Source organism: Athene cunicularia, assembly GCF_003259725.1.
Source record: "Athene cunicularia isolate RWA chromosome 15 unlocalized genomic scaffold, athCun1 chr15_part1, whole genome shotgun sequence".
In the NCBI taxonomy this organism is placed as follows: Eukaryota; Metazoa; Chordata; class Aves; order Strigiformes; family Strigidae; genus Athene; species Athene cunicularia.
In genome coordinates this window covers 6,647,299-6,673,438 of record NW_020799121.1, presented here as the reverse complement: position 1 = coordinate 6,673,438, position 26,140 = coordinate 6,647,299, and the positions used below count along the sequence as shown (strand labels likewise).

The 26,140-nt window shown below is 38.7% G+C and overlaps 1 protein-coding gene across 1 annotated transcript in view; it reads left to right on the top strand.

Moving 5' to 3' along the window:
- Positions 1 to 26,140, top strand: part of PPIL2 (peptidylprolyl isomerase like 2) — a 73,216-nt gene that overhangs the window by 14,710 nt on the left and 32,366 nt on the right. Inside the window, exons 5-11 of the mRNA XM_026859827.1 lie at positions 870 to 921; positions 3,143 to 3,234; positions 4,859 to 4,948; positions 13,976 to 14,051; positions 15,473 to 15,633; positions 17,185 to 17,260; positions 18,469 to 18,575. Of these exons, the coding sequence (XP_026715628.1) occupies positions 15,592 to 15,633; positions 17,185 to 17,260; positions 18,469 to 18,575 (225 nt within the window). The 5' untranslated portion in view covers positions 870 to 921; positions 3,143 to 3,234; positions 4,859 to 4,948; positions 13,976 to 14,051; positions 15,473 to 15,591. The remainder of the gene's footprint in view (positions 1 to 869; positions 922 to 3,142; positions 3,235 to 4,858; positions 4,949 to 13,975; positions 14,052 to 15,472; positions 15,634 to 17,184; positions 17,261 to 18,468; positions 18,576 to 26,140) is intronic.

Here is a 26,140-nt window from a genome sequence, read left to right as displayed (position 1 = left end):
GGCTCACTGTTACTGTGGGTGTGCTTGCAGCTTTCATTTCTTAGGGAAGGCTGTGGGGAGGGAGCAGCCTGATTGTCCAGAGGTGTTTGGCAGCCCAATAGCTCTTCCCTCCCCATGTCAGAGCCCCTCCAGAGAGAGGGCAGCAGAAAAATGCTATAGACATGGGAGCGTGGGAGAGCAGGAGCTAGCTTAGTTTGTGGTGTCCTCTCTGGCATCTTGAGAACGTTACCCCCAGTCTTGGGGTTGTGGTATTGGGTTGCCATCTCGGTTCCCTCTTCCCTGGAATTCCTACCTAGGGAATAAGCAGCTGAAGATCCCTCCTGGGACTCTCTTCATGACCCCAAGCACCTTTCCAGAGAATTTGTGCCTTCTTTTCTCTTCTTTATTGCTGGTTATCATGTGGGCTCTGCTACACATTTCCTGATGTAAAAGAAAAATTACAGTTATTTCAGAAAAGGTAGCGAGCTTGATTGCCAAAATGGTTTGCTGGCTTTATGACTTTCATCAGAGGTCCCTTCTGAATTGTCACTTCTGATCAGCAGCAGTGATCTTTGCCTTTTAGCTTTTCATGCAAACTCCCTTTTCAGTTTGTGCTAAGAAGGTTGTGCAACTTCTTGAGTTTATTCACTCTGGTTAGCACTGTACTGTGTCAAACTATAACACTGTAAATAAACGTATCTCCGTTCTCAGGCTCTTTCTGTGGGCTGTCTGTGACTTAAATTCCCAGGGTTCTGATGATTCAGACAACTTGCAATATATTATTAATAAATTATGTACTATTAAAATCCTAACACTGATGTTAGTTTCCTTTTATTTCCATGGTTGGACTCTGTTGTGATTAATTTTTTTTAATGCTTCATTTTCTTTAGAAACTAGATGCCAAATCACTTATAAAGCTGAATTTTGCTAAAAACAGTGAAGGTAAGTGCAGTAATTTTCTGTGGGGTTTTTTTTTCCCCTTAATGAATGTTTTAATAAATCCTGGTTTGCCTTACTCATGGTAAAGTTACACAGTTTGTGCTCTCTATCATGGTTTTCATTTTTTGAATAGAATAACTGCTTCTTATGAGTGACATGTTTACCTTTAAAGTTCCATTTCTGTTTTCCTTTACACTGGGAAGCTGTAAAACATTCAGCAATTTCACTTCACTATAGCTGCTACTGCAGTAAGGTACTGTTTACTTTCAGGAAAAATTTCAGAAAAGGCTAAATTTCTATAATGTTATCTTTTTTTCTAACTTGCCTGTGGCAACATTTGCTGTTCACTTGGTTTTGAGCAACTCTTTGTTTATAAAATGAATTAGACTTAAATGAACACGTGGGATTTTGGGAATAGCAGCACACGAGACAGCAGCCTCGAGTTTTATTTCTGCAGGGTTAAAGATATAAAATCTGCCATGTAAGAGAGGATGCTAGGAATAAAAGCGAAGAGTCGAGATAAAATAATCTTTTACAAGGCAAATAATGATTTATTTGAAACAAGTGGCAAGGATTAGGTGGGAATAAAATTCTGGACTATCTGTCTCCTTATTTTACCAAAGTCTGTGGACTACAAGGTCTTTTCTCTAGGTGATGGATTTCTTCTGTGTTTTGTGTTCCATCTGTCTCAAGATCAGGGTGTTAAAAAATGATCGATAGTCACTGGGGCCCAGGTTTTTGAAAGATACTGTATTATTGTGCTTTCCTTAAAGAAGTCCAGTTCATAATGCTGGGGTGGCATTATGGTGGCAGCCACACAGTCTCAGAAGCCTTTTTCTTAAAAAGGTGCATGCTGTGTCATTAAGTGATCAAGGGAAAATGCAACAAAAGCAGAAGAGTAAAATGTTGCATTCCTGTCTATCTGCAAACTTTCCTTTAAATCTAAACATGTAGATTGGTTGCTACATATGTAGGGTCTTCTCTCTTCATATCTGTATGGTTAAAAAAGGTCTTCTGATATTGCAGTTTCTTCCATGTAATGATCCCTCCTCAGCTGAGTACCTTCTATCCAGATCAAGAAGTGTGTACTCTCAGCAGCTCTGCTTTTGCTAGAACTGAAAACTGATTTTCTCCTTTCTGTGCAGCTGGGGTGAGGCCTCACCTTTTAGCAGCATGTTTCTGTAGGCATCAGCTGGGCCATACCCTGGTGCCACTTCCAGAAATCCCTTTCTAAACATACTCCTGAATTTCAGTCCCTTGTGGCAATGGCTTTCCTTCATTGCTGGTGGCATTAACAGAAAGTCCTCAGCCTTTGCTTGTGTCTGGGTGCTGAAGGTCAGAGTGTCTCCTCTGGCTGATCAGTTAATGGGAAATACTCTGTAGGGGTTTGCCTCTCCTGTGTTTGTAGGTGCTGTGAGCTGTCTCTGATCCAGTGTCCCTGCTGGTTTTGATTTTCAGATAGTAATTAGGGAAAAAAAAAGAACCAAATAGACCCAACCTATTTCCAAAATCTCACCCAAACCCCCAGGTCTATAGCAAACTGATCAAGTATTAATAACCCGCTTCTAATTGCTTTCTGCTGAGATCATGGAGACATTTTTCTTTTCCCTCATACATTGCCTTCCATCAGTTTGCTTGTTGTTGACATGCTTAATATTTATGCTGACCCTCCTGGGAAAATTCACAGCTTGATTAGAGCAGAAGCTGGGTTCCTTATTGAATAACGTGTTCAGATTTAATGGCATTCTGCTTGCCACATTTGAATACAAAATACTCTCCTCTCCTAAAAGTGCAACAACTGCTGTGAACTTTTTTGTAGGGTATAAGCTAGACTTCTGTTTCTGGGAGCAACACTGAAAATAGAGCAATGGGCATGTTACAAAGTACGGGCTCATGATATCTGTAGAGCTTTGATTACAACAATAACAGTTATACTGTGGTGCTTCATAGATACCAAGCAAGTGGACAAAGTTCTGTGTTGGGGCAACTGAAGGCAAATTTCAAAACTGTGTTTTCATTGCTTGCTTTATAGTTCTCTTAAGTGTTACTTTTTCTGTTTGGCACTGAAGAATCAGAACATAGTTAAAACACCATTAAATACACACTGGTTACACTTTACATTAAAAATTAATCTAAATATCCTTCACAGATACAACAGAAATTAGTAATTTCAAAACAGTTGCAGGGACTTCATGTCAAAATTAATTGATTTCTCCTCCATCAGGTAAATACCACTGTCCAGTGCTGTTTACTGTATTCACCAATAACTCCCATATTGTGGCCATCAAGACAACTGGAAATGTGTTTGCCTATGAGGTAGGTTCTCTGTTGCATTTCATTATTTATATTTTATACTTGATGCATTTCACTGAAGATAACAAAGTGCTTTAGAATGATAGGTAAGTTTTACTCATGTTTTACAGCCAGGGAAATTAAAGTACAAGGAAATGAACTGACTTCACAGATTGTTGTCCAACTTTTGCCTTCAAAATATAAGCAACGCTAGAATGTGATTTAATAGATATTTTTAAAACCTTTTTCCTAAGTTAATCTGCATGCACTGAATCTTGTAGACCAAAATAAGTAGCTTTTATATGCTCCTCAGCTGAATTAATAGACAAATTTTCTGTTGTCTTCTTTCTGATAGAGGGTCATCACCAAAACACAAATTTCCACATTGCTATTCATATCAATGAATGAAAAAGAGTATTTTAACTGGACCTGGGGAAAGAGTAGACAGGATACCTTGATGGACACTTGAACTGCATTTTCATTTGTGTGAACCCAGGTGGAATTTTAGTTGTGATTTGTTTGCATAATCCTTACTGCAAAAGCAAGGGTTATTTATTTTCCAGTAGCAAATAAATCCTTCAATTAATGGATCTAGCATTGAAAAAGCCTGAGCACTGAAACATTCACTTTTCAAAATCTGTTAATGGGAAATTTCAGTAGGACTTTCAGATACTGAGAGAGGAACAAGCAATCAAGGAAAAAGGCTGGATTCATCACATTTCATCACAGTTGCCATGGTCAAAAGGCAAGAATGAGTTTAAGAGTAGTCTTTGTTAAATGATTGTCGATACTGTAAAACTCTTGCTCAGTTTGCTACAGTTTCTAATACTGGGCTTCTAAACAAGCTCTGCCAAGAGGGCCTGTTTCTCATGTGGTGTACCACTTGAATCATTAGCATTTATCAGTTTGTTATAAGCATAGAATTAACTTACAGACTTCTGGAGGTACTAGAAAAATCTTATCACTTTCATCGAAGGAGAATAGGGGACATCTGGGTGAATAAGATGGATTCAGGTTTTTTTGCAGGTAGACCTGCACAGTTGTGTCTCTGTATGATGTATTTGTTTGTAACAACAAAGTATTTATTCCACATTGATTATCACTATGAAACAACATGCTGCTGCTTCGCTGAGCACCATTTAATTTTCTCAGGTGAACAGACCTGTTGCTGCAGGCTCGGTGCAGCAGTCAGGGTGGACAGGGTGGACAGAGAGTGCGAGGCTAATGCAACTCTGCTGGTGCATGGGCTGGCCTGGGACATGCGTGTCTCCCTGAGGGATGCTGACAGTGGGGGAGATACAGACCCCTTGTTAAAGCTGCCTGTCTTACATCATCTGTAAAATACTTAACTTAGAAAACTGCAAGCAAGATTTTTAAATTTTGGCAGTCCTTTTATGATGGATTTGGTTAAAATGGTATGCATAACTATGGAGTGGAGTCTGCAAGATTCTTTAAAAAAAAACCCCAACAAAATAAACCACACAAAACCGTTGTCACAATGAAAGTGTTGCTGGTGCCAGTTGAGAACGGGTGAGATTGTTTCTTAATCATTTGTAAATTAAGGTTTTATTGGTTTCACATATTTACTTGTAGTATTTACACATAACAATCAAATTTTTAACTTCTGTGTTTTTTGCCTGGCTTTTAGGCAGTTGAGCAGCTGAACATAAAACCAAAGAGCTACAAGGATCTTTTGACAGATGAGCCCTTCACTCGGCAAGACATTGTGACGCTGCAGGTAAAATTTCTCTCTGTTATGTGTCTTACTATACAGCTTTTTTGCAGAGTATGGAATGTTACTATGTACACTGTAATAGCAGGAATCCCAAACAATTGAACAGGGAAACATTGTCTCTGTGTGTGTCTTGGAGGTGGGTAGAAGGGTAACTGCTGTATTTTCTTTGTTATCCATATGAGCCACAAAGATGCCATATAACTTAGAGCTTGACAAATCTCTCGAGTGATTATTGTGTGCCTTGTACATAAGCAGATTGTTCAACTTTGTAAATTGAAGGAGAAAAAAATAAAAGGTGCCCAGAAAAAGTCAAGGATGCAATGTAAAATGTGGATTTTGACCAATGTATTTACGGTTGCTCACTATTTCACTGTATCCAATGTAAGATCTTGTACATAGTTGTAATTTTTAGATATGAAACTACACATGAGATTTTGGGCGGGTTTTTTATTAATCTTACCTGAAAAATTGCTGTGACACCTCCAATTTATTGTGAGACTTAACGTAAGTGCATTGGGAAAAGACTGGGTAGAGGAAGGATAAAAATATGTCCAGAATCTTGAGCTCTACACAGCCAATGACACATTGTCTATGTTATCAAAAGAAATGTGATTTAGAATGTAAAGTATATAAACTTGTTACATTAAAACTGAAGTTGATTGAGCATCATACTCTTTTAAAGATGCCTAAAAGAGTCAAAGCTTCAGAAAAGCATTTTTTATAGACTGTTTCTCTAAATGTAGAATAAAATAAGCAGCAAAGTAGAGGATTTTCTTTTAAGTGCTTGCTTAGAATGGTTTTCCTCTGAATAGATACCAATGTTGGTCTTTTACTGATTTTAACAGGACTAAAATCTAAATTAAAACAGCACTATAAATTTGAGAGTGTAAAAGATAGTTATTTACAGATGAAGTTTAGTATCAAAAGATGTAAAACTTTTGTTTAAAAGTAGGCATTTTCAAACTTGCATGATTTCAAAATAGGGGGGGAAAAGATTCAAGGATCATTATTATTGGAGTCATGATTTAATATGCATCTCATGAACAGTTCCTTGCCACTAACCAAGACTAATACAGTCTAATCTGAATAGAAAAATATTCTTCATTTATGTCTAAATTTAAATTAAATGTTGTATCTCTTCTTCCCTACACTGCAGTGCTGACAGCATGTTTATAAATATTTTTTCTCTATTCCTTTGGGCTTGTGGCTGTTCAAGCTAATGAACAAAGTAAAATGTTTTTAATACAACAGAAGCAAAAAACATAGCTTTTTCAGATTGAAAGCTCCCAACAGAATGTTATTTGAATGTAACTGCATGGCTGCTAATGCATTTAGAACAGTAAAAAAAGACAACGTGAGTGACTAAAAATGTTTCTGTGCATCAATATGGAAAACCAGATTATTTTGAAACAAAATAATTGAAATTGCAGTCATTTAAAAATATTTTGGTAGGTTTTGTAGGTTAGGAGTTGAATGTATGTACAAAGAGTGCATTCCTGTTACACACCTAGCTTTGATTTTTCGTAAAAGCAAACAGATGCTATAGTCCCCTAAATCTCAAAATGCAATAGCTAGCAATTTAGATGTTCCCTGTGTGGATTTTCATCTTCATTGTGTTCTTGACATGTTGGGTTTCCGTCTTGTGTGGAAGAGTATGTCTGTTAACAGAAACTCTGTAGATTATGGTAGTTGTCCAGTCACTGGTACTGTCATCTTGCCAACTGCATGGAGGTTACAGCCCTATGTTGCCTGTACCCCTCTCCTGTCTGTTTAGGATGATATCTGTAATGCATGAGTAGATTTGTTCCTCTTAAGTAAACAACTTACTATGGATTGGTCTTAACTTCTGTAGTGTGCAAACTTGTGGTATACTCTTCTCAAATAAGTTTAGAAATAGCAAAGATACCTCTACCTTGGGATTGGACTGGAAGAGATTTTGACCATCTGCATGCTAAATGTTAACCTGCTAAAGTTTGACCCTTCACCCAATTTGTTTTTAAATACTTTTTTCAAAAAAGAATTTTCAACAAACAGGCTAAAATGGCTTCAGGGTGTTGAATGAGAAGAGCTGTTTAATGAACTGCACAACACCCACTGCAAACTTGCATGTATACCTTGATTTCTCCTATTAGAGTGCTGCCCTACCCTGACTTGCTTTGTTGAGGCCAGAATGCAACCTGAAGTGGTATGATGAGCCTGGGTATTAAAATTGCTTATGTATATGTGGTACAGGGATCTGTTGTTACTTTCGTATAGTGTTTTCTTCATGTAAATTCTTGAAAGACAGACCAGTGTCTCCTCTACAAGCTCTCGTGTTGACAACACTTGCAGGCAGCATGGTGGCTTCGCACTGCCAAACTGTTCCACCTGTGGCTTTGTTTCTTAGCCAGAGTTCACGACTGCAATCTGTTGTGTTTCAGTTTGTGGCTCTAGAGCTCTATCCCAAATCCCACTTCTCTTAAAAACCTTTCAATTCTGTGTTGAAATTTATCACTTTGCTGGTTTCCTATTCCCCCACATAAATTGAATACTGTGGTGTCTGAGAGAGCTGGAATCGAGGGTGAGTTGGTAACAGTGACCTTGCTGTTTGGCAAAAAGGTAGATACAAAGGAAGTTGCTATAAAAAACATTCTTTGCTTTGCAAATAACAGCTGAATAGGACTGTCTGTAATAGCTGTGTTTATCAATAGAAAATTGCATTTCCAGAGGCTGACTCTGAATGTTCTAGGAAGCAGATGGGGTACCTGTGTTTGATAGTGAAATACAACATGATAAATGGAAAACTTGAATAATGTATGTTTACCGATTATTTGTATGATCACATTCTTCCTTATTGATACATAAAGGGTAATCCTACAGCTGCTAGGGATGTTCTTTTACCGGAATAGAAATTAACCTCAAACTTGACCTCTCTCTCCTAGTGTATATAATTAAAAACAAACCCAAAATTTTGCTCTTTCCAGAAGAGAGAGAATTGCATAAAATTCTTTGTTCTGAGTGCTAAACATTATTCAAACACTAATCATGATCCATCTCTGTTATCTTTCCTGGTGAGCACCATCTCAACTGGTCACTTTGATTTTAGTGACAGTTATTTGTGTCCTATTGCTATTAAGTTTACTTGTTAAAAAGGACAAATTATTTTCAATCTGGAACTAAAAAAAGCACAATCGCAAATCTAGTTGTTAATAACACTATCTTAGATCATGTTAAAGAGACATGCTTCTCTTTGTAAAGGAATCCTCAGTGCTTACATATACAGAAATTGCTTTTTCCCCCTTTTGAAATGTAGGTGTCCTGGGGTGTAGAGCATGGCAGTTCTTCAACATACGGCAATATTATCCAGCCTCTCAGGGCAGGAGGTGAAGAGTAACCTGGTGTGCAAATTATATTACCAAAACTGGAATGTAGTTATTCAGGCCAAAGATGTCATGGATTCTGGTTTAATACCTTGCTGATAACAACAGACATACATGTGACATTATTCCATACAAAACCGTCATACAAAACCAGCAGTCTTAGTATGACTAGATTGTTTAGACTGTAGCTCTTTACCCTCAAGTTGAAATTGCCTTCTCTTAGCTGTACAGTCTTGCCACAAACTCAAGTCAAGCTTTCCATCTTCTACAGTGCAAGTGTTACTTCTTTCCAAGTTTTATCTCCTTACAGTTTATCATTATTTCAGATAATTTTTTTCTCAACTGTACTGGTTCATATCTGTTCTAAATGGAATATTGCTGTTGTATTTTGTCTATGTTTTTCGTAAATCTAAACACACTTTTACCTTGAAAGATAATCAGCTCAGCCTAACTTACCATCCCTTGCAAATGTCATGAATGTACTACCAGCTGGCAGACAGCTCAAGTACTTCAAGATTTATTAGTTAGACTTAATGGGTAAGCACTTAGAGATCTGTGTGACAGGGTGTCTGTAATAGGAAGTCTGGTACCGTTGAAGCTTGTTTGCAGTGTTCCTACCTCCCTTTCTTGCTTCCCATTCTGGTAGATTGCTGTTCATCATTTCACCTTGCAGTTGTTTTTAAGGTAGCATGCAGTATAGCTTTGAAGGAGTTTTGACATAATAAGACTGCATTAGATGACAATTCAGAATGAGGTAATTCCTCCAGTCCTATGTTTTACAGGTTTTCAGCTAGTTTTCAGTCTAAATCTTTAACCTGATTTGAAGTTATTTTCCAAGTAAATTTTTTGGGGGGTGTTAGATCTCAAGGTCTCCTGTCCACTGTTTTTTCTGACAAAATGTTTGCAACAAAATCTGCTCAACAGTCTGGTAGAAATTATTTTTAATTAGTGTTACTGTAAATTCCGTGTGTGTTTTCAGTCATATATTTTGCAAATTATTATTTGTGTGACAATGTGGAACTTAATAGCAAGCACATAAATATGTGTAATCTGGATTCCCTTGTATAAGAGTGGGCAGGCTGAGACAAGCGCCAGCCCCAGCTCAAGATGCACAGAGAGGAACAGGGTCAGGTAGTGCTTTGCTGGACACAGTGGTGGGCTCTGACAGTCCTGTGGACTTCTTCCCATTGCAACAAGTGTGAGAGGGTCCTGAGGAGAGCAAAGTAAGAGTGCTGCAACACCCTGCTTTTATATCCTGTTTGGTAGGAGGTGTTCAGAGGAACTAAGAGCAATTTCCCTCTTAGCCCTCTGTCAATTTGTCATCCTCCACCGTGTCTCTGTTCACAAGCCAGAAACCATGGCTCTCAAATTTGTGAAATAGCAGAAATTATTCCTGCTCTGGAAACTAAGAAGCTGTTGCTGGGCTGTGTGCTGGCAGGGGGAAGGGGAGCTAGTGAGAAGCGTGGCTCTGCCCAGCAGCCGTGCTTGCAGGTGAAGCAGAGGCAGAGGTGCGCTGTGCCTCTTTGCCAGAAGAATTGCAATAAACCCCCACACCCGTGTTGTGCTAGTGGTAATAGGCACAGTCCTCTGAGAGCAGCCTGCCGAGAGCCTTCCCCAATGGACGTGTGCTAACAAGTGCATCTGCTTTCCACCACAGAAATGTAGGGGGATACCTGGGAGAAATAAATAGACAAAATAAAGTCCGGGTAGGATTCAAACAGGTTTGCTGCCATTAAAGAAGAAAAAAAAAAGGCTCGTACTGCTATGTGCTTCCTTATGTCAATTTTACTGTTTCTGTGTAAGCTAATCAGCAGTGGACAAGACGTGGTTCCTGACACGCTGTTAAACACCATTGACATTTGTGGCAGGAAGCATAACTAATGAGCTAAGTTGGAGGTGGCTGAGCTGCACACTGTTAATTGATATTTCGGTCCTCAGCTATTTCTTGTTTGCTCTTTGTGTGACAGAAGGTCAGAGCAGATTTCCTCTCGGTTGTGGGCGAGGGCTCTCTGAGGGTGAATCCTGCACCAGTGCGTGTGCGGAGTGGCGGGTATAGAAGTGACCTGTTGGGACATGGTCAGTGTATGAAGCTAACAGTCCTCAAGATAATTAGGGATGCAGCGTGGCTGACCGAATGGTAAGAAAGGAATCAGGCCTCAAAGAAGTCCCACAGTCTAGAACTGCTGGTTTTAACCTGCTTTTCTTGGGTGGTCATGTGTATGGTCCTTAAGATTAATGGAGTTTAAGCTGTTTCCCTAAGTAAGTGAAACTGGAAAATGATAGTAAAAATCAAGTGGAATAAAATTTGAAGTTAATTGTTTTCAGAGCCCAGCTTTCAGGAAAACATCAAATATGAGATTTTTAATACTCACGATAGTTAGCAATCTTTTGAAGTCTGTGCTAGTAATTTGTTAAACTAAAGTTTATGGCTTGTAAACTTAATGAGAAAAACCCTGAGATTCTTGCCCATGTAATTTGAAGATGTATTTTTAAACATGCTAAGACAAAAGTAGGCCAGTTTACTCTTCATGGTTCATCTTCCTTTCTGGTTTCTGTGTACTTACACAGAACTGATTTCTTTAGGCCTTTGGGCTCTAGGCCTTAATCTTAGCAGGACTGGGAACACCCCTGTGAGTCCAGCCTTTCTCTGACCGGGAGAGGCCATTAATTCACTGGAGCTCAAGGCTCTGATGATGTGGGTACATCCATCTGCCCACCCCTGTGGTGTCTTGGTTGTACTGTTCTGATTCTGTATGTAATAAATGTCAGGGATGTAATGGGAGGAGCTTGGAAAGCTAATTATTAGTGTTTGGACAGTTTTCTTCCCAAAGTGATGTCTAAAGACTGTGTGCACTTTTAAGATTTACATAGATCTACCTTTAAAAAACACGTATCTTTTGTTATAGGACTCGGTACCATCAGTAAGGAAATGGTTTGTCTTCTACAGCACAAGTTGGACTGGTCAGATGTGTTTCTGCTCTTGGAGACGGTAGAAGCAAATGGTGTCTACTGTTTAACTTAATATTCACCTCAGTACCGTCACACTCAGTATGCACATTTGTCTAATTCTAATTAAATTCTCCTAGTGTGTCATGATGCTGTAATTTAGAGGGAGGAATCAATATGTCAACCACTTGTCCTAGGTGTCCTCTGTAAGCTGACACTCAGACTTCAACCGGAGGAACCATTTTTGAGATTTTTTTCCACTGACAGACAGAAGCTGGTTTTGGAGTAGCCACATGGGTTGTCTGCCTTCTTGATGAGTAGTGAGATTCCTGCTTTGCATAATCAGGAACACAAGGGACCAAACTGTAAATCAAACCTTTGTCTAGGTTTCCATTTGAACAAATGTCCAACCTGAATGTGATGAAGGACCTTGTACAGAGGACCTCAGTCTCAGGTTTGGGGTTTATGGTTGTCTTGGGTCTCAGAAACAGATGGACAGCTGTGGTCTGCAAGGAGAGGGAGCTGCCCTCTGGTCTTTGCTGTCCTTCATACCATAATGGATGCGTTGCCTATGGGAAGGTTAGTGGCAGTTTGGAGAGCCCTAAGAAATCCCTTGTGGGGAAGGAGACCGTAAACATTTTTGCCAAAGCTGCTCAATGCCTACAATTAGGCTAGCTAAGCCAGGTAAATGTTTCATTGAACAGTGTCTGTGAAACAGTTTGAACTAATCTGATTCATGGTACCCTGACCACAAAACGCTTGGTTTCATAAGGCACTGGCAGTTGTGATATCCTTTTATTTATTTTTAAATAATCAGTAAATCAGGAAGCTTTAGTTAGAAGAATATAGTGAAGGTGTTTTCTGGTTCATCTTTAGTGCTGTCTCCTGCCCTCCCTCCTGTCTATAAAAAGTCGGTCTTGCCCTTCAGCTTTGCCATGAACAGTAGATGTGTGGATTGCTATAAATCCATTTGTCTCTATTAATATTGATACACAGATTTATTTTTTTCCTTTCCTCGAAAGGGTGAGCAGTCTTACTTCCTTCACCTTTTGAGGTGGCACATTTATGGGAAAGGCAGTGACTTCTGTCTGGAAAAGCTGTAGCTCATGATTACTGAAAAGTATTTGGGGAGAAACACACTGAGGCCCTTTCTTCAGACTTTCTCCATGCCTCTTGTTGACTGTCAGAGTTCAAGGCTGAAATTAAGTCTAATCATTCATAAATACATATGTGAGGTAATAAGTAGTACACCTGAGTGCGGGTGTCAGAGGATACAAAATTGGTTAAAAACCAGGTCCAAATTTTCTATTCCTTAGTAGTTTTATTTAAAGATTCGCTGTTTCTATTGCAAAATGTTAAAATATCTTTTTGGGTTTTTGGCAGTCCATGTCATGATGAAGATCTGTTGGAGGGGTATAGTGGGGCAGGAAGCAATAAAAAAATTATTATATAGGGGTTGGGAAGGGGAACAGCAGAAAGCCAGGAGGTCTAGGGAGCAGAATCACACAGTTTGATTTCATAAATGTGTTTTGGTTTTACTACCAGCAGTAAAACTAAAAGTGCCCTCTCTGGTAGAAGCATGCCATTTCAGGGATGAATAAAAGGCATAATTAGATCATTTAATAAGTGATGGAGCTACCAGCTCAGCTTGTATTAATCATTACTTTTAGCAGAGATGGAATTGTCAGAACTTCTTACCAGCAGCAGTGGTCTGAGAAGCTTTGATAAATTTATTTGGGATAATACTATATATGTCAGTGTCACAGTTCTTTGCATAATATGTTGCAATATTTTTATAGTGAATTTGAAACTATTGCATATTTTTTATTAAGACATTTTGGTATTTTAGATTTTGAATTGTTTTCTGTAAGATAGAATTTCCAGAAATGGCTGGGTGTCGTGGACTGATGTTTTGACCTTTCTGTGCTGCAGAGGAGCTTGACAAGAAAACCTTGAAGTCATTGTAAGAAAAGGATTAAGGACTGTTTAATAATAGTATGATGTAACCTAGATCACCAGTAGACATTCCTTGTCTCACTCTCTCTAATGAAAGGTCAAAGTTATGCAGAAAGTTGCCTAGAGATACTCTAAAGACTCACAGTTAACGGACTCTGTATTTTTGCTGTTTTCCTTGAGTGGACACTCAATAGAGTTTTCATAATACCACATTTTGTTGCTTTTTAAAAATTATTCTTTGTAATTTTTAAATGTAATTCTGTAAGCACGGATTTCAATAGTCAAAAAAAAAATTCAAAACCAAAACAGTTCTGACTGCAAAGACTTGCTCCGAGGTTTATTTGTAATTTGAAATGCAATACAAAAGTTCACAGAGCATGTGCAAACCAGGCATGCTGTTATTAATAGGAGGAGATAGCTGATGTGAATTTGCATAGACCAAGCCATAAAACAAAGGGAAGAATCAGGGGACTGCAGCTCTTCTTCTCGCTAGGATAGGTTAGGCTTAGCTTAGTTCTGTTTGTAACTTAATTATGTTTGACACTAAATTCTAGATCCCTAAAGAGCCTACCATAAACAGGCTCATTGCTGATGTTGGTTGGGGTTGATTGCTTTATATTTTTTCCATCTTTGTGGTTTGGGGAGTGTGAAAGTTCTTCTTTGTCTTCCTATGCATTTATTATGGCACTGTCTCCTCTTCAAACTAGTCTGTGGCATAGAATGGGTGTCTAACAAGCTCTCTGATATTTTTTTTAATTGTTATTTTCAGGATCCCACAAACCTGGATAAGTTCAATGTCTCGAACTTCTTTCATGTTAAGAACAACATAAAAGTAATTGATCCAGGTAAGGATGAATTGAAGGTAGACTGAGAAAACACCAACCCAAATATGCAAATTCTAAAGACAATGTTGTGGAATTGACACCGTTTTCTGGATGGACATCCCTCAGTGACTGTTGGTAACTTTGAAAGCTTCTTGGAAACATGAAGAACTTGTTAAAACTGTCACTTTCGCATCAAAAGGTGTTAACAAATGTTGAAGCGAAGACACAATTCTTTGAGAAATCATTAGCTGTCTCTATTGAGTGCTGTGCAAACACAGAAAGCTTTCCATATTCTTTAAGAGTAGGTAGATGAGAGAGAAGTGAGGAGGGAAAATTGCCAAAAGGTCCATTAACCTTGCACCAGAACCAAGACACAGAAACCTGCATGTCATACTTGTCTACTAGGCTCTTTCATGTGTATCAACAATGCCCATCCTTCTGTTGGATAACAACGGACTTCTTCCAAGTTAAAGATTTGTGTCGATTTTTCTAAAATAGTCCCAAAATTATTTTAATAATAAAAAATAAAATGCCTTTTTTTTTTCCTTTCTAGATACCTAAGGAATTTGCATCTCTATTATTTTGTGATTATTTTTTTTTTTTTTTTTTGGATAGCTAAATGCTTAGTAATATCTGCTAATAGTAAATTGCTGAAGGAAAAAAATTCTGTCTTTTGCCTTTGTGGTTTCCTTTAGAACTGTTTCTAATGAGGTCTAATTGTTGATCCAAAGCATGGTGTGTATTTCTAGGTCTTACTATACTTTTTTTTTTTTTTAAAGCTACTAGTTCTGCAAGCAAGCATCTCTCTCTCTATTTACCTACTAAAAATAAGTGGGTGTTATCTCAGAGATGGAATATTTCTTATTCAGCAAATAGTAGACATAACAAGACAGAACAAGTAAAACTTGTAAAAATAAAAAAAACTAAATTTAAAAAAAAAATAAATTCTACAGTTCAATCCACCAGCCTCCTCCCCCCAGAATCACATTAAACATCTGCTCTTGGGATTTTTGCATCACAGGCCTGGCCATTCAGTGAGGAGACAAAAGACAGTTTATACTGTACCCAACTGTATCTTGTCTTTATTGTTCTATGAAAATTTTACAAGACTTCCATGAACTTAGATAATTTCTAGTGATTTCAAAGGCTTTTTTACAGTATTTGATTTGAAGTTGGTTTTTTCCTTTGTTTTTTCTTTGATGAAGTTGTTATACTTCATCGTATTGGCATTTATTGTGCTATATTTCAAGTTACACTGTCGTTAGTGTTATGCATTGCTATTTGTTACTGTTTCTGCAGGAATAAATATAGTTATTGGACCTTTTTGTTAAAAAAAAAAAATACCTGGAAGATTTTTGTGTAACTAGATATATAATGAAATGGAGGAGAACAAAATAGAATTTTTCTTTTAACTCTGAATGATTTAATTTTGTCTTGTCTAGATGAAGAAAAAGCAAAATTAGATCCATCTTACTATTTGAAAAATACAAATACAGAGACCCGAGAGACTTTACTGGAGCTTTATAAGGAATTCAAAGGTGATGATATTCTAGCAGCTACTATGAAGGCTCCTGAAAAGAAGAAAGTGGATAAGCTGAATGCAGTGAGTTGTCTTAATTTGTAGTTTGACACTGTCTGGCTTCTACAGGAATGGTAATAGATGTTTTTCAGCTTAGAGGCCACGTTGCAGTATAAAGAGACACTATTCCTGTCATCCATTACATGGGTATTTATCATACATGTCAATATGAGCATCATATTGGGATTCCTTAGAAGTACAGTCTATGTATCTGTGAATTTGTCTTTGTTAAATCATTGTAAATTAACTTAAACATTTTAGAAATGGAACACAATATAAAGGAAAAATCTTTATGATGTTGTTACGATGTATATGTTGGCATAACCTTTTTTCCTGGGTTGTAATGTCTTGCTCTGAATTTGTTTATCATTGCTTCCTGTAGTGATTGGCAGAAAGAACACACCTTAAGGGCAGTGCAAGTGAATCATTTCTGGTGTGGGCTAATATATAAATCATCCACATCTGCTTCTCCATTTTTTTCCACTGGAATGCAGGATTTTTAGTGGAATATTTTAAAGGATGTTCTTCCAGGTGCATCTTACTCTGTGTTCATGGTTGTCAAGAGAAACAATTCATCTGCATCTGGATTTTCTACATCAAAGGCTGTTTAAAATGGGCAAGACAGAGTGTTCTTCTTTCCTTTAATATTTCTGCGATGTATGTGGTTTTGTGCCTTGATTACACTTACATGAAAACGAAGAGTGATGCAACATATGACTTTTAATGAGGAGGCTTAGTGACAGATTAGGGAGTGTATGTGACCGAGGAGTAGGATTGCATTTGCCTCCTTTTCAGGGCATCACAGTGTTACAAGAAAACAAAAGATGTAGAGAGGAAAAAAAAGAAGTGAAAGTCAATGATGAGCTCCTCACCTGTCAGAGAGTCAGATTGTCAGCTAATGATGCGGGTGGACATGAACTTCCGTAGGGTGCAGTGTAACCTTATGGATGGAGCATTGGCCTGACCTGTGTTCTTTACAGGCATTGCCCCAGAGCTGCCAAACATATCTCTGGGTTTATTAGATCTTTTTAATTTACTACAAAACCCATGTGTGACGTCCACATTTCCTTTCTGCGGGAGAATTGCAAAGCTCAAAATAGCTATTGGGAACCATGGGACAGTGCCTCTGCACGCAGAAGGGCTGCCTGTGGGAGGGGGGGTGTTTTGCTTTCCTCCACACTATCTCTGGTTCACTGGATTGTCCTTCCACTTACTCAGCTGTGTTGCAGAATTTTACAGACATCTTGCCAGCAATATTCCTTTCATATCTCCACCTGTGGACGTACAAATAAATTCTGTTAATAGAATCTTTGCATAATGATGTATTAAACTCTAGTGGAAGTCCCTTCAGCTCAGTGTATAGGCAACCTTAACTAGCGTTTCATCAGAGCAAATGTGGGTAACAGATGGAGAATTACCGCTGCATCATGCATTTGTTTCTTTCTATGGGAGCTAGAGCGGAAAGTCCGCCTTCAGAAGGATGACATTTTGTGTTTCTAGTGCTTATATAGTATCTTTAGTAGACAAATTCTAAGATCTAATGCCTTTTTCTCCTGCTTTTTCCTCCGTGAACAGGCTCACTATTCCACTGGAGCAGTAAGTGCTTCTTTCACCTCCACTGCAATGGTGCCTGAAACTACCCATGAAGCAGGTACCAGAACTGCCTAGCTACAAACTGTTTGTTTACTTTAAAGTTTTAGTGTGCTCACCACCACATGTACATTTATGAGGACTGAGGGAATGCATTGATAATTGGTCAGCACTGATGCCATAGAAATGTATTCCCTGAGCAGACACATCCTTACTTTCCAGTGAGCTCATTCTGAAAATAATGGAGCAATTATGAATTAACTTCAGCTTTGAATGGTAGTTATTTATGTTGAACTGAAATTAATGAAGTATTTTCTATGCCCAGGGACCACAAAATGGGATAATCTGCTTATGTAAGTTAGGAATGAAGTCTAATGTCTCCTCAAATAGCAGACAGAATCTTTACCACCTTTTTGGCCTAACCCAGTGTTGGTTAGAATGACAGCAAGTTTTGTGGTGGTAACTTTTGATTTACTGCTTTTCAAGGTTACACAAAAATACATTTTAGTACAATAAAGATTTCCTTTCTGTCTCCAGCTTCAACACAAATGTATATAATTTATTTAATTTGAATATTGATTAAATAGCTGAGCAATTAGTATTCACAGTTGAAGAGAAAGGTCTGGCTGTTGGCACTAAAATTTGAAGTATGCCACACACTTAGGCAAAGATCGAATACGTTGCTAAAACTACATTTACCAAGTTCAGTTCCTTTACTCGGTGGATTAGTGATTTGCAGGTGACTCTGAGAGTTGAAAATATCTGACTAACTGGACATTTTGACAAAATGGAAGCGGAAACATCCTAGATTGATCCTTTGGTTTGACTTTCCAGTAATGTTTCCAGTAACAGCTTCATTTGTTTTCAGAACTGGGTAGGTCCTCATATGTCAGCAATTTGTGGTTGACTGATGACTACCTGCTTGGCTTCCAAGTTTGACAAGAAACAATTTTGTTTTAAAGGAACGTTCGTGATTGGTTGACATTACTTGAAAATTATAGTTGGTAATATTGAATGCTTCTGTGACTTAAAAGTATAGATGATATTGTTGGCTCTCGAGGAGTTGGTGGTTTTCTATAATGGAAAGTGTTTTGCACAGAGATTAATTTGAGGTTATGATAGATGAATTGCAGAGTACGGTCCCTGAAGACCCAGTACCCCAGGGGAAGAGGTCAGACAGTAGAATCTAGCAATTCGTTTTCTGATGATTTCTGAAGATCAACGAGTAAGCTTCCAGAGAGCTAATTATTTTCTTTTGCTTTGATACAGCTGCTATTGAAGAAGATGTTGTGAGATACAAATATGTGAAGAAGAAGGGCTATGTGCGACTTCATACTAATAAAGGAGACCTAAACTTGGAGCTGCACTGTGATATGGTACTGTGTGCCCCACAAGATGAATCTCTCTTAAATAGCAAACAGAATAGGAGCTGGCAATGGAAATGTCCAAAGAAAGAAATAGCGTGAAGTTGTAATAGATACAGATAAATAATTAGCTTTCAGTTGTTTTGGTGTATTTTCATACATAAGCAAAACTCCATTGTAAAAGGTATAGATATTATTTTATATCTTATACTACTAAATGTATAAATGTTCTCTTTGAGTTGTCCTGTACATTTTAGTGGACTACTTACAACATGTCAAAGTATATGTTTAGAGCTTTGAAGGGACAGGATTATAGTGACTGCAACAATGACAAGGAAGGTGGAGAGAAAAAAGAAGGAAGAGCACAGAGAAGAGAGAATAACCCAAGGTTACACAGCAGGTTACTGGCAGTACCAGGAAAAGAACCTTGGTGAAACTGAGAGCAGTCTGTCAGCCTGAGTACATGTAGTTAAGATCCCCAGAAATGGTTAGATTTGCTTCTAAATCCTGAGCTTTACAGAACAAACCTAAATGAAAACCTTAGAATATGTTTTTTACTTCCTCTTGTCTCAGTTTTTAAGGTTCAAGTTTTTAAACACATTCCCTTTGCCACTAAGAGGTAGACATTCATCTTAAAAAACAATGGACTTTAGTATTTATAGTTAATACAGTCTGATTCAGGGGGAAATCTGTGGCTCTTAAAATAATAAACATGGCCAGACTTGTGATAGATGGATGAATTGTGGTGACACTGATGTCTCAGACGTCAGTGCTTGCTAGTGTGCTTGCTTATTTATTTGTACAACCACATCCATAAAAGGAAAAAAGTTTTCAATGTAAAAAGCCCAAACCTTGCATTGTTTACTTCAGATTTTTATCTCAGGAGAGTATAGGCCTGAGGGTGGATGTTTTAGAAAGTTGAAGGATGTGAATAGGGCTGTAAAGGGTAAAGCTTCTACTTCTTGTTACCCTCGCAGAATTTAAGGCAGTAGTGCTGACTAGGAGCTGGGGTGCCTGGCATGAAATATAGAGGTGCACTGGGAGAATGCATCCTTTTTTTGCCTGGGAGAAAAAAAAAGGAGCAAGCAGAACAAGCCTGCTAGCTTTCTCTTCCTTTCTCTCAAACAAGTAAAGAGCAAGATATGTGTAAACATCTCAAGCTGATCTGTGGGAACAGTATGAGAATCTCCACAGCAGCCTATCATGCTAGTAATTCTGTAGGTCCCTGTCATCCCTACAGGTGTTTTCCATGCTCTTAAATAGTAACACTATGTAATAAGGCAAAAAGCAGAGGATGTTAGTACAGCAATATTTGGGGAAAGCAGCAGAATGAGCAGATTGCACTGAATCATTTGTTTTGCCATATGTTCTCAAACTGGCTCCTGGCTAATGCAGGCTGACTGCAGCTATTCTTATCAGCGTGGTTTTTTTGGCCATATGGGTGACCAGTGTCACTCAGTCCTGAGGACCCTGTCTCAATTGCTCAGTATAAACTTCCTGTATGATATCAATTGTGTTTCCTTTTTTCCAGCTGAATTCCTATTCATCTCCCTTCCACACACACTGCTTCCTCATGTACACACTGGAAGTGTGCACTGTTTTACACAACCAGACCTGCTCGAACACTGGCCTCTAGCCATCTGTTTTTTTCATTTCTTTGTGTTGATCAAATCTGTGTGAATTAAGCAGACCTTTGGCTCTGCAGAGGGGAAAAAGATATATATTTAGAATAAGTAGGAAAGATTTGCTGCTTTAAGGAGGTTTTCACAACATCCACTTTAGGTCATCATCCTAGGTCTATTAAATCAGTTCTTCTGGGAGGTGCTTGTTTTTCTCCCTTTACTATATAAGGAGTTTGTACTTTTGACTTTGGTTTTCCTGAATCACACTGAGGTTAGGCATATAAGGTGGCTCAGTCCAGATAGAGCAAACATCTTACAAACATCTAACACATATATAGGCCACAAATATATACACGGATCAGCTACAATGGTTCTATTGAGATTGCAAAGACAGGCATAGAAAATGGGGAAATGCCAAAATCAATCCTTTCTAAACATATCCAGTTCACCCTGCTTGTGAATATGCATGGTAATAGTCTTAATTAATCATATGCTAAGTTTTTTCATCAGCTCTCCTGGCTTATTTGGTGCACAAGCTGAACCAGTTCTGGGAACTGTTAGGAACTGTGTAGTGAAATGGTTTATATGCAGGATTTGGTTTTCCTTCAAGAGTGTAGAATGTGGGTAAGGTCCTTGAATGCAGTCAGGGGGAACTGGACTGTATCATAACGCTCACCCAAATTAATGTTGCGCAGACTTTTTGGTGCCTCACATTTCAGCCTTCATGATTTTTTAATGTAGTTGGCATGGGTAGTACTCTGGCTTCTCAGAAAGAAACGTAGAAACAAATTTCAGCCCAAAGCACTGCACTGATACACACTGAGATCACCAGCAGATTTGGGAGCACGGGGTTCAACACAGATCTGTGCTACTTGAGTGATTGAGAGAGCTGATAGCAGTATTAGGTTGTCATTGCTGTTTGAATTCAGACAAAATATGTGTGATTTGGGGAATTCATACAACTACTCTCTCAAGCACTGCAACTGCAGGCGCAAGTATATGATTTATAAGCCATATTACAGTGGTGCTTAGCTTCTCTTTTTAAAGACTGAACGCTACCTGCCTGGTTGTTGTCTTGACCTGACCACAGGCTCCTTTTTTTAATTGCTGAGTGATATCCTGTGCTCTGGTTATTATGGAAGCCACCCTAGCGTGGTTGTATTTGCACAGTACTGCAAATACGTGATTGTGAAATGGTTTAGGAAGCTTGAGGATGAAGTTGCTATATAAATATGACAAATGAATACCTGTGTCCAGAGGTAGGACTCACAACATTCAAATTACATTTTAAAATAGTCTTAGGGGTTGGATTTCAATATACACTTTGTGGTGAAGTCTTCTTGCTGAAATAGAGAACAGCAAGTGACATACTTGCCATCTTAGAGTGTGTGCCAACTGAGTCTTCAATTGTATTTTCATGCCTATAGACTGTATTTAAGCAAAATATTCTTGCAGTTGTGCTCTCAGCAGTCTGCACTGCTTCTGAAGTCTACCCAGTATCTCTTTGTCCTCAGTACCCCCTTGGGTTCTTACTCCTTCTCCCTTCACAGCCTTTTTGTCTCCTGTTCTTTCTTTCCCCTGTTGTGGTTTTTTTTTATTTCCCCTGTTTTTTTTTTACTGCCTATCTGGCAGTATGGATTGTTTGGACTTCAGTCCATATGTACATATGGAAACTTTTGTTTAAAAATAAATCTAGGGATCTTCATATACTAGTACTTTAAGGTGACAATCAATAAGATTGATAGTGATGAGATTCTTCCTAGCACCAAAAACCTAATCAAGAAATGTTTTGTATTGATCCAGGGGAGGAAATCAGTGTTGCAGTGTGATTGAAGTCATCAGTTACTTTGTGACAGGATTCAAAAAGAGAGCATGAAATAGGGCTAGAATCCAGATATTTTCTGTTTGAAATCACTTGTTCAGACACCAGAAAACTCCACTTAGGTTCCAGAAAGATGATGTGTGGTTTAAGTCATTGACCTGAGAAAGGGCAATAAAAAGGCTTTAGAAGCTAAACTGGATTTTCTTCCACCCTTTTGTATTTGTGCCTCAAATGAGCAAAGGTACACTACGGTTCTCTCTTTGTATTATAGCAGTGTCCCTAGTGCTCTTTGTTGCCATTTGTTTTTCTCCCAGTCTTCTTATTCAGATACAGTATGTTCCTCCTGATGGGGACTAATCAGATGGCCATTTGTTAGGGACATTTTCCAGGAAGCTGAGTTCAGCTGGGCATAAGCAACATTTGTTGTATACACTAACTGGAAATAAATTTACAAAAATTCTACTTGCCAGAAGTAATTCTGGCAAGTACAGGAGATTTAACAGTATCCAACAAGTGCTACTCTTTCAGCTCTAGTCTTATGCCTTGCCAAACAAATAAATTATGAAGAAATAACTGATGAAAGGCAATGAATGTCACTGGATTTCTTGTATTCTATTTACTGTGATTTTTCTAGTCCTCAAGTTCTTTAACTGCTTTAATCAGGATGCTGCTGTGAACAACTGTCTATATCATCCGTGTGTATTTTGCGGTATTATTCACTATAGTGATGCAGCTCTACCTTGTAGGTGGTAGAGCAGCCTCCTAAGGCAGGGTGGAAGCTTCACCCTGTGCAAAAAGTCAAATTGACTTGGATGTGGAAGTAGAAAAGCAGTGTGATGTAATGGATAGAGTGGAGAACTAGGAGCTGGCAAACCCTGAATTCTGTGCCTTTGCCCTAATGCAGGATGTGGCTATATCATTTGGTTATGGATTTTTTTAAATCAGTGGCATCCCACTTTTTTTATTTCACAATGATCGTAAATATGAGCATAATTCTGAATTCCCAGGCAATAACATGTGCCATAGATGCCTGGCTGCTGGAGTGCTGCTATGCGAATAAGTTAGACTGCCTGTTGGAATCAGCAGCCCTGCGTAAGAATAGACAGAGTAACAGACTCTGAGTCTCTGCACCTGTGAAAGAGAATAAAAATTCTTGCCTTTGTGTCTAGGTTTCTTTGAGGCTTTCTTGTTTAATGCTTGTACCTTTTTATTTTCATTGTGCCATGGAAAAAAAAAAAATATATATAAAATATAAAATATATATATTTTTTATATATATATAATATTTTATAGATTTTATATATATTTTTTAATATATATATATATATATATATATATTAAAAAATTTAACACTCCAGAAGACCCTGTCAAAATGATTAACAGGAGGTTTGGTGTACTGTCTCCCTTCTCTCCTTTGTGAGTTCTCTTCATACAAGTGGTCATGCTGGGGTAATGATGTGGTGGTTAAACACATGCCAGTGGTGGTAATTGAATACTAACCCGTAACTGCCATGGCAGTTTTTGTAAATTCGCCTGCCTCTCTCAGGTTTAATACTTTAAGGTTTAAGGGCAAGTTGGCATAACAAAGAAGAATGTGAGATGGATTTCAAAGCTCCATCCAGCACTCCACAGATGCTTTTTGAGGTTTTAGGGCCTGGCAAACTCTGCTTAATGATGATGTCTTGGCATAACTATCTGAAGAAGCCATTATTCTACAAACACTGATGTTTTAATCTTTTGAGGCCCTCTGACCTGTTAAATATGCCTGTGATCTATAAATGTGTAAGCCAGCTCCTGTTCTTTGAAATCATCTCTCCTATTGTGTGAGGGACTGTTCTGAAGATCAGAAGCCTGTAAACTTCTTATCCATTTCCAGTGGGAATGAAGTGAGTTGCTGAAAAAATCCTTTGACCTTCTGACATGACAAGGTTCCCCAGTCTTTGCAAATGTCTCATTTTCTTTCTGATTTAAACGTCCATTCTACTCCCTTTTCTGTCAGTGTCATTGTGACACTGTCTGGCACATAACTGGCTGATGTTTTACCAGTGTCTGTTCACTCAGCAATATGGTTGTAGGGATGAAGTACAATGGTCTTGGCATGGTTGTAAATGACTTACTTTTTAAAAATCAAAAAAGGTCATTGTAGGAAGAACTGCAACTTCCAACTTTTAAAGATTCTTGTCAACAGAAGCTAAAAACAAACAAACAAAACTGTCCTTTTCCAGTAGGAGAACAGCAAGATAAAAATGCTTGTTAGAGAGAATGTTGTTATTTCTTGTTTTTTCCTCAAAGTGCTACAATGGCAGACAGAACTATTGCTTTTCTTTGTGGATGGGAATAGAATGGTTCTGCAGAGCCATATTGATTCACAGGTCACTTGTAGGTTGTTCTTAAGTGACTAGAAGCTAATATTTTATATATTTTTAACTTTGGGGGCATTAAGGCCCATGCTTGAGAAAGGAGGAACATGCTAGTAGGAAATGCCTCATCTGGATGCTTGTCCTTAGTGCTGTTTTGCAGCAGTGAAGGGGCAGTGGAAGTCTCCGATGACCCCATTGCCCGTGCCTAAATGGGACATTCAGTGTGAGGTTCAGAAAGCTGCTCGGCCACCTCCCCGGGAACCTGTCCCTGCACCATGGGGCTTGCTGCCCTTGGCTGTCTCTGCATGGTTTCCTGGCAGCCTTTGGCATTGGTTAATCAGTGGGAAGGCGTTTTGCACATTTAAACCTTTCTACCTCCCCAGACCCCTGACAAGCTGGATCTGGGGGGAAAATCAACTGTTATTGGATTGTGTCACTTGTTTTTTGACATTTGATGGTGCAGGCATCCCATACCAGCTGTGTCTGCCACTTAGTGATCCCAAACCTGAGGATGAGGCGAGTGGTTTGGAGTTACACAGCTGCTGCTCTTCATCTTTCTCTGACATGTTTCTTGTTTGTACCTCAGCTCTGATGAGAGCGGGGTGACCTTGGGAGGCTGACAGCTACCAGAGTTTCACTGTCTAGCACGGGAGTGGTTACAGGTTACATCTTCTGAAAAGGTGGAATTTATGTGCAGTCAGCTGCAGACTGACAAAATGCCAGGGAGCTGCCACGGGACCTGCAATACTCCAAGTTTTACAGCTGCTGGAGGTTGCTCGAGCAATTAAAGTCGCATCCTTATTTGCACTGTACCTACCGGTGCTATGTTACGCTTGCAGGCCCCATCCTCATCAGCACCCATCCCGGCACTGCACTGTCTGACAAGCCCCTCAACCTCATATAACTGACAAATTTGAGGGAGGCGAGAGGATTGTTTTCTTTTCTACTACTGCAATAAATAAAAGTTAGAGGAAAAGTAATGGCTGTGGCTAGGGATGCTGACTGCCTCTGGAGAGTTAGTAGTTAACATTGACAAATTAGATGAGTGAATTAGATGCCTTGCTTAAATTGAGTTGTGCTCAGCTAAACTGATTGATTGTCCCTGTATTTGCAAAAAAGTAAGAAATGAAACTGGAGTCTGTAATATTTTTGTTGGCATCTTGTCGAAGCTGAGCATCTTGCTTAGATTTTGAAAAAGTTTTTGGTAGCATTTTTAATGTCAGTATTGTGGAAGAAATGCCTTTGAAAAGTGAAATTCAACTATCTGCTTGAATCTTTGCTAAATAGCTAATTAAATTATAGTGGGTTCCTGTGTGATGAGAATGCAATAATTGTGCTCTTTGTTCTAAGCAAAGTCTGAGGCTTTGAGGTAGCAAAATAAGCAAATGTTTGCTATCAAGTCAGCAATCTATTACCCGAAGCATAGTTTGCTTGTTCTGATTCTTTTTTAATATCAGTAAGAGTCCGGCCAAGCGTTTTACTCCACAGTGCCCTGATGCTTTCATCTCTCCAGTGCTCTCTCACTGGAACAGTGCTCTTCTGATCGGAGACCACAAATTGACCCGCATGCGTTTGCTCGCTGTGTGACCAGATTGAGAACGGTGTCCCTTATCTGAACCGTGTCTTCTTTGAACCGAACCACCATAGGCAGCAGTTGTTGCCCACTGTAAGCTGCCACCAGCTCAACTCCTCTCACATGTAGGGGAACTGTTATCTGGAAAATGATGCTGGCAGGGGTTGATGTTTGGGTCTATAGTAAATGTTTCTCCTGAA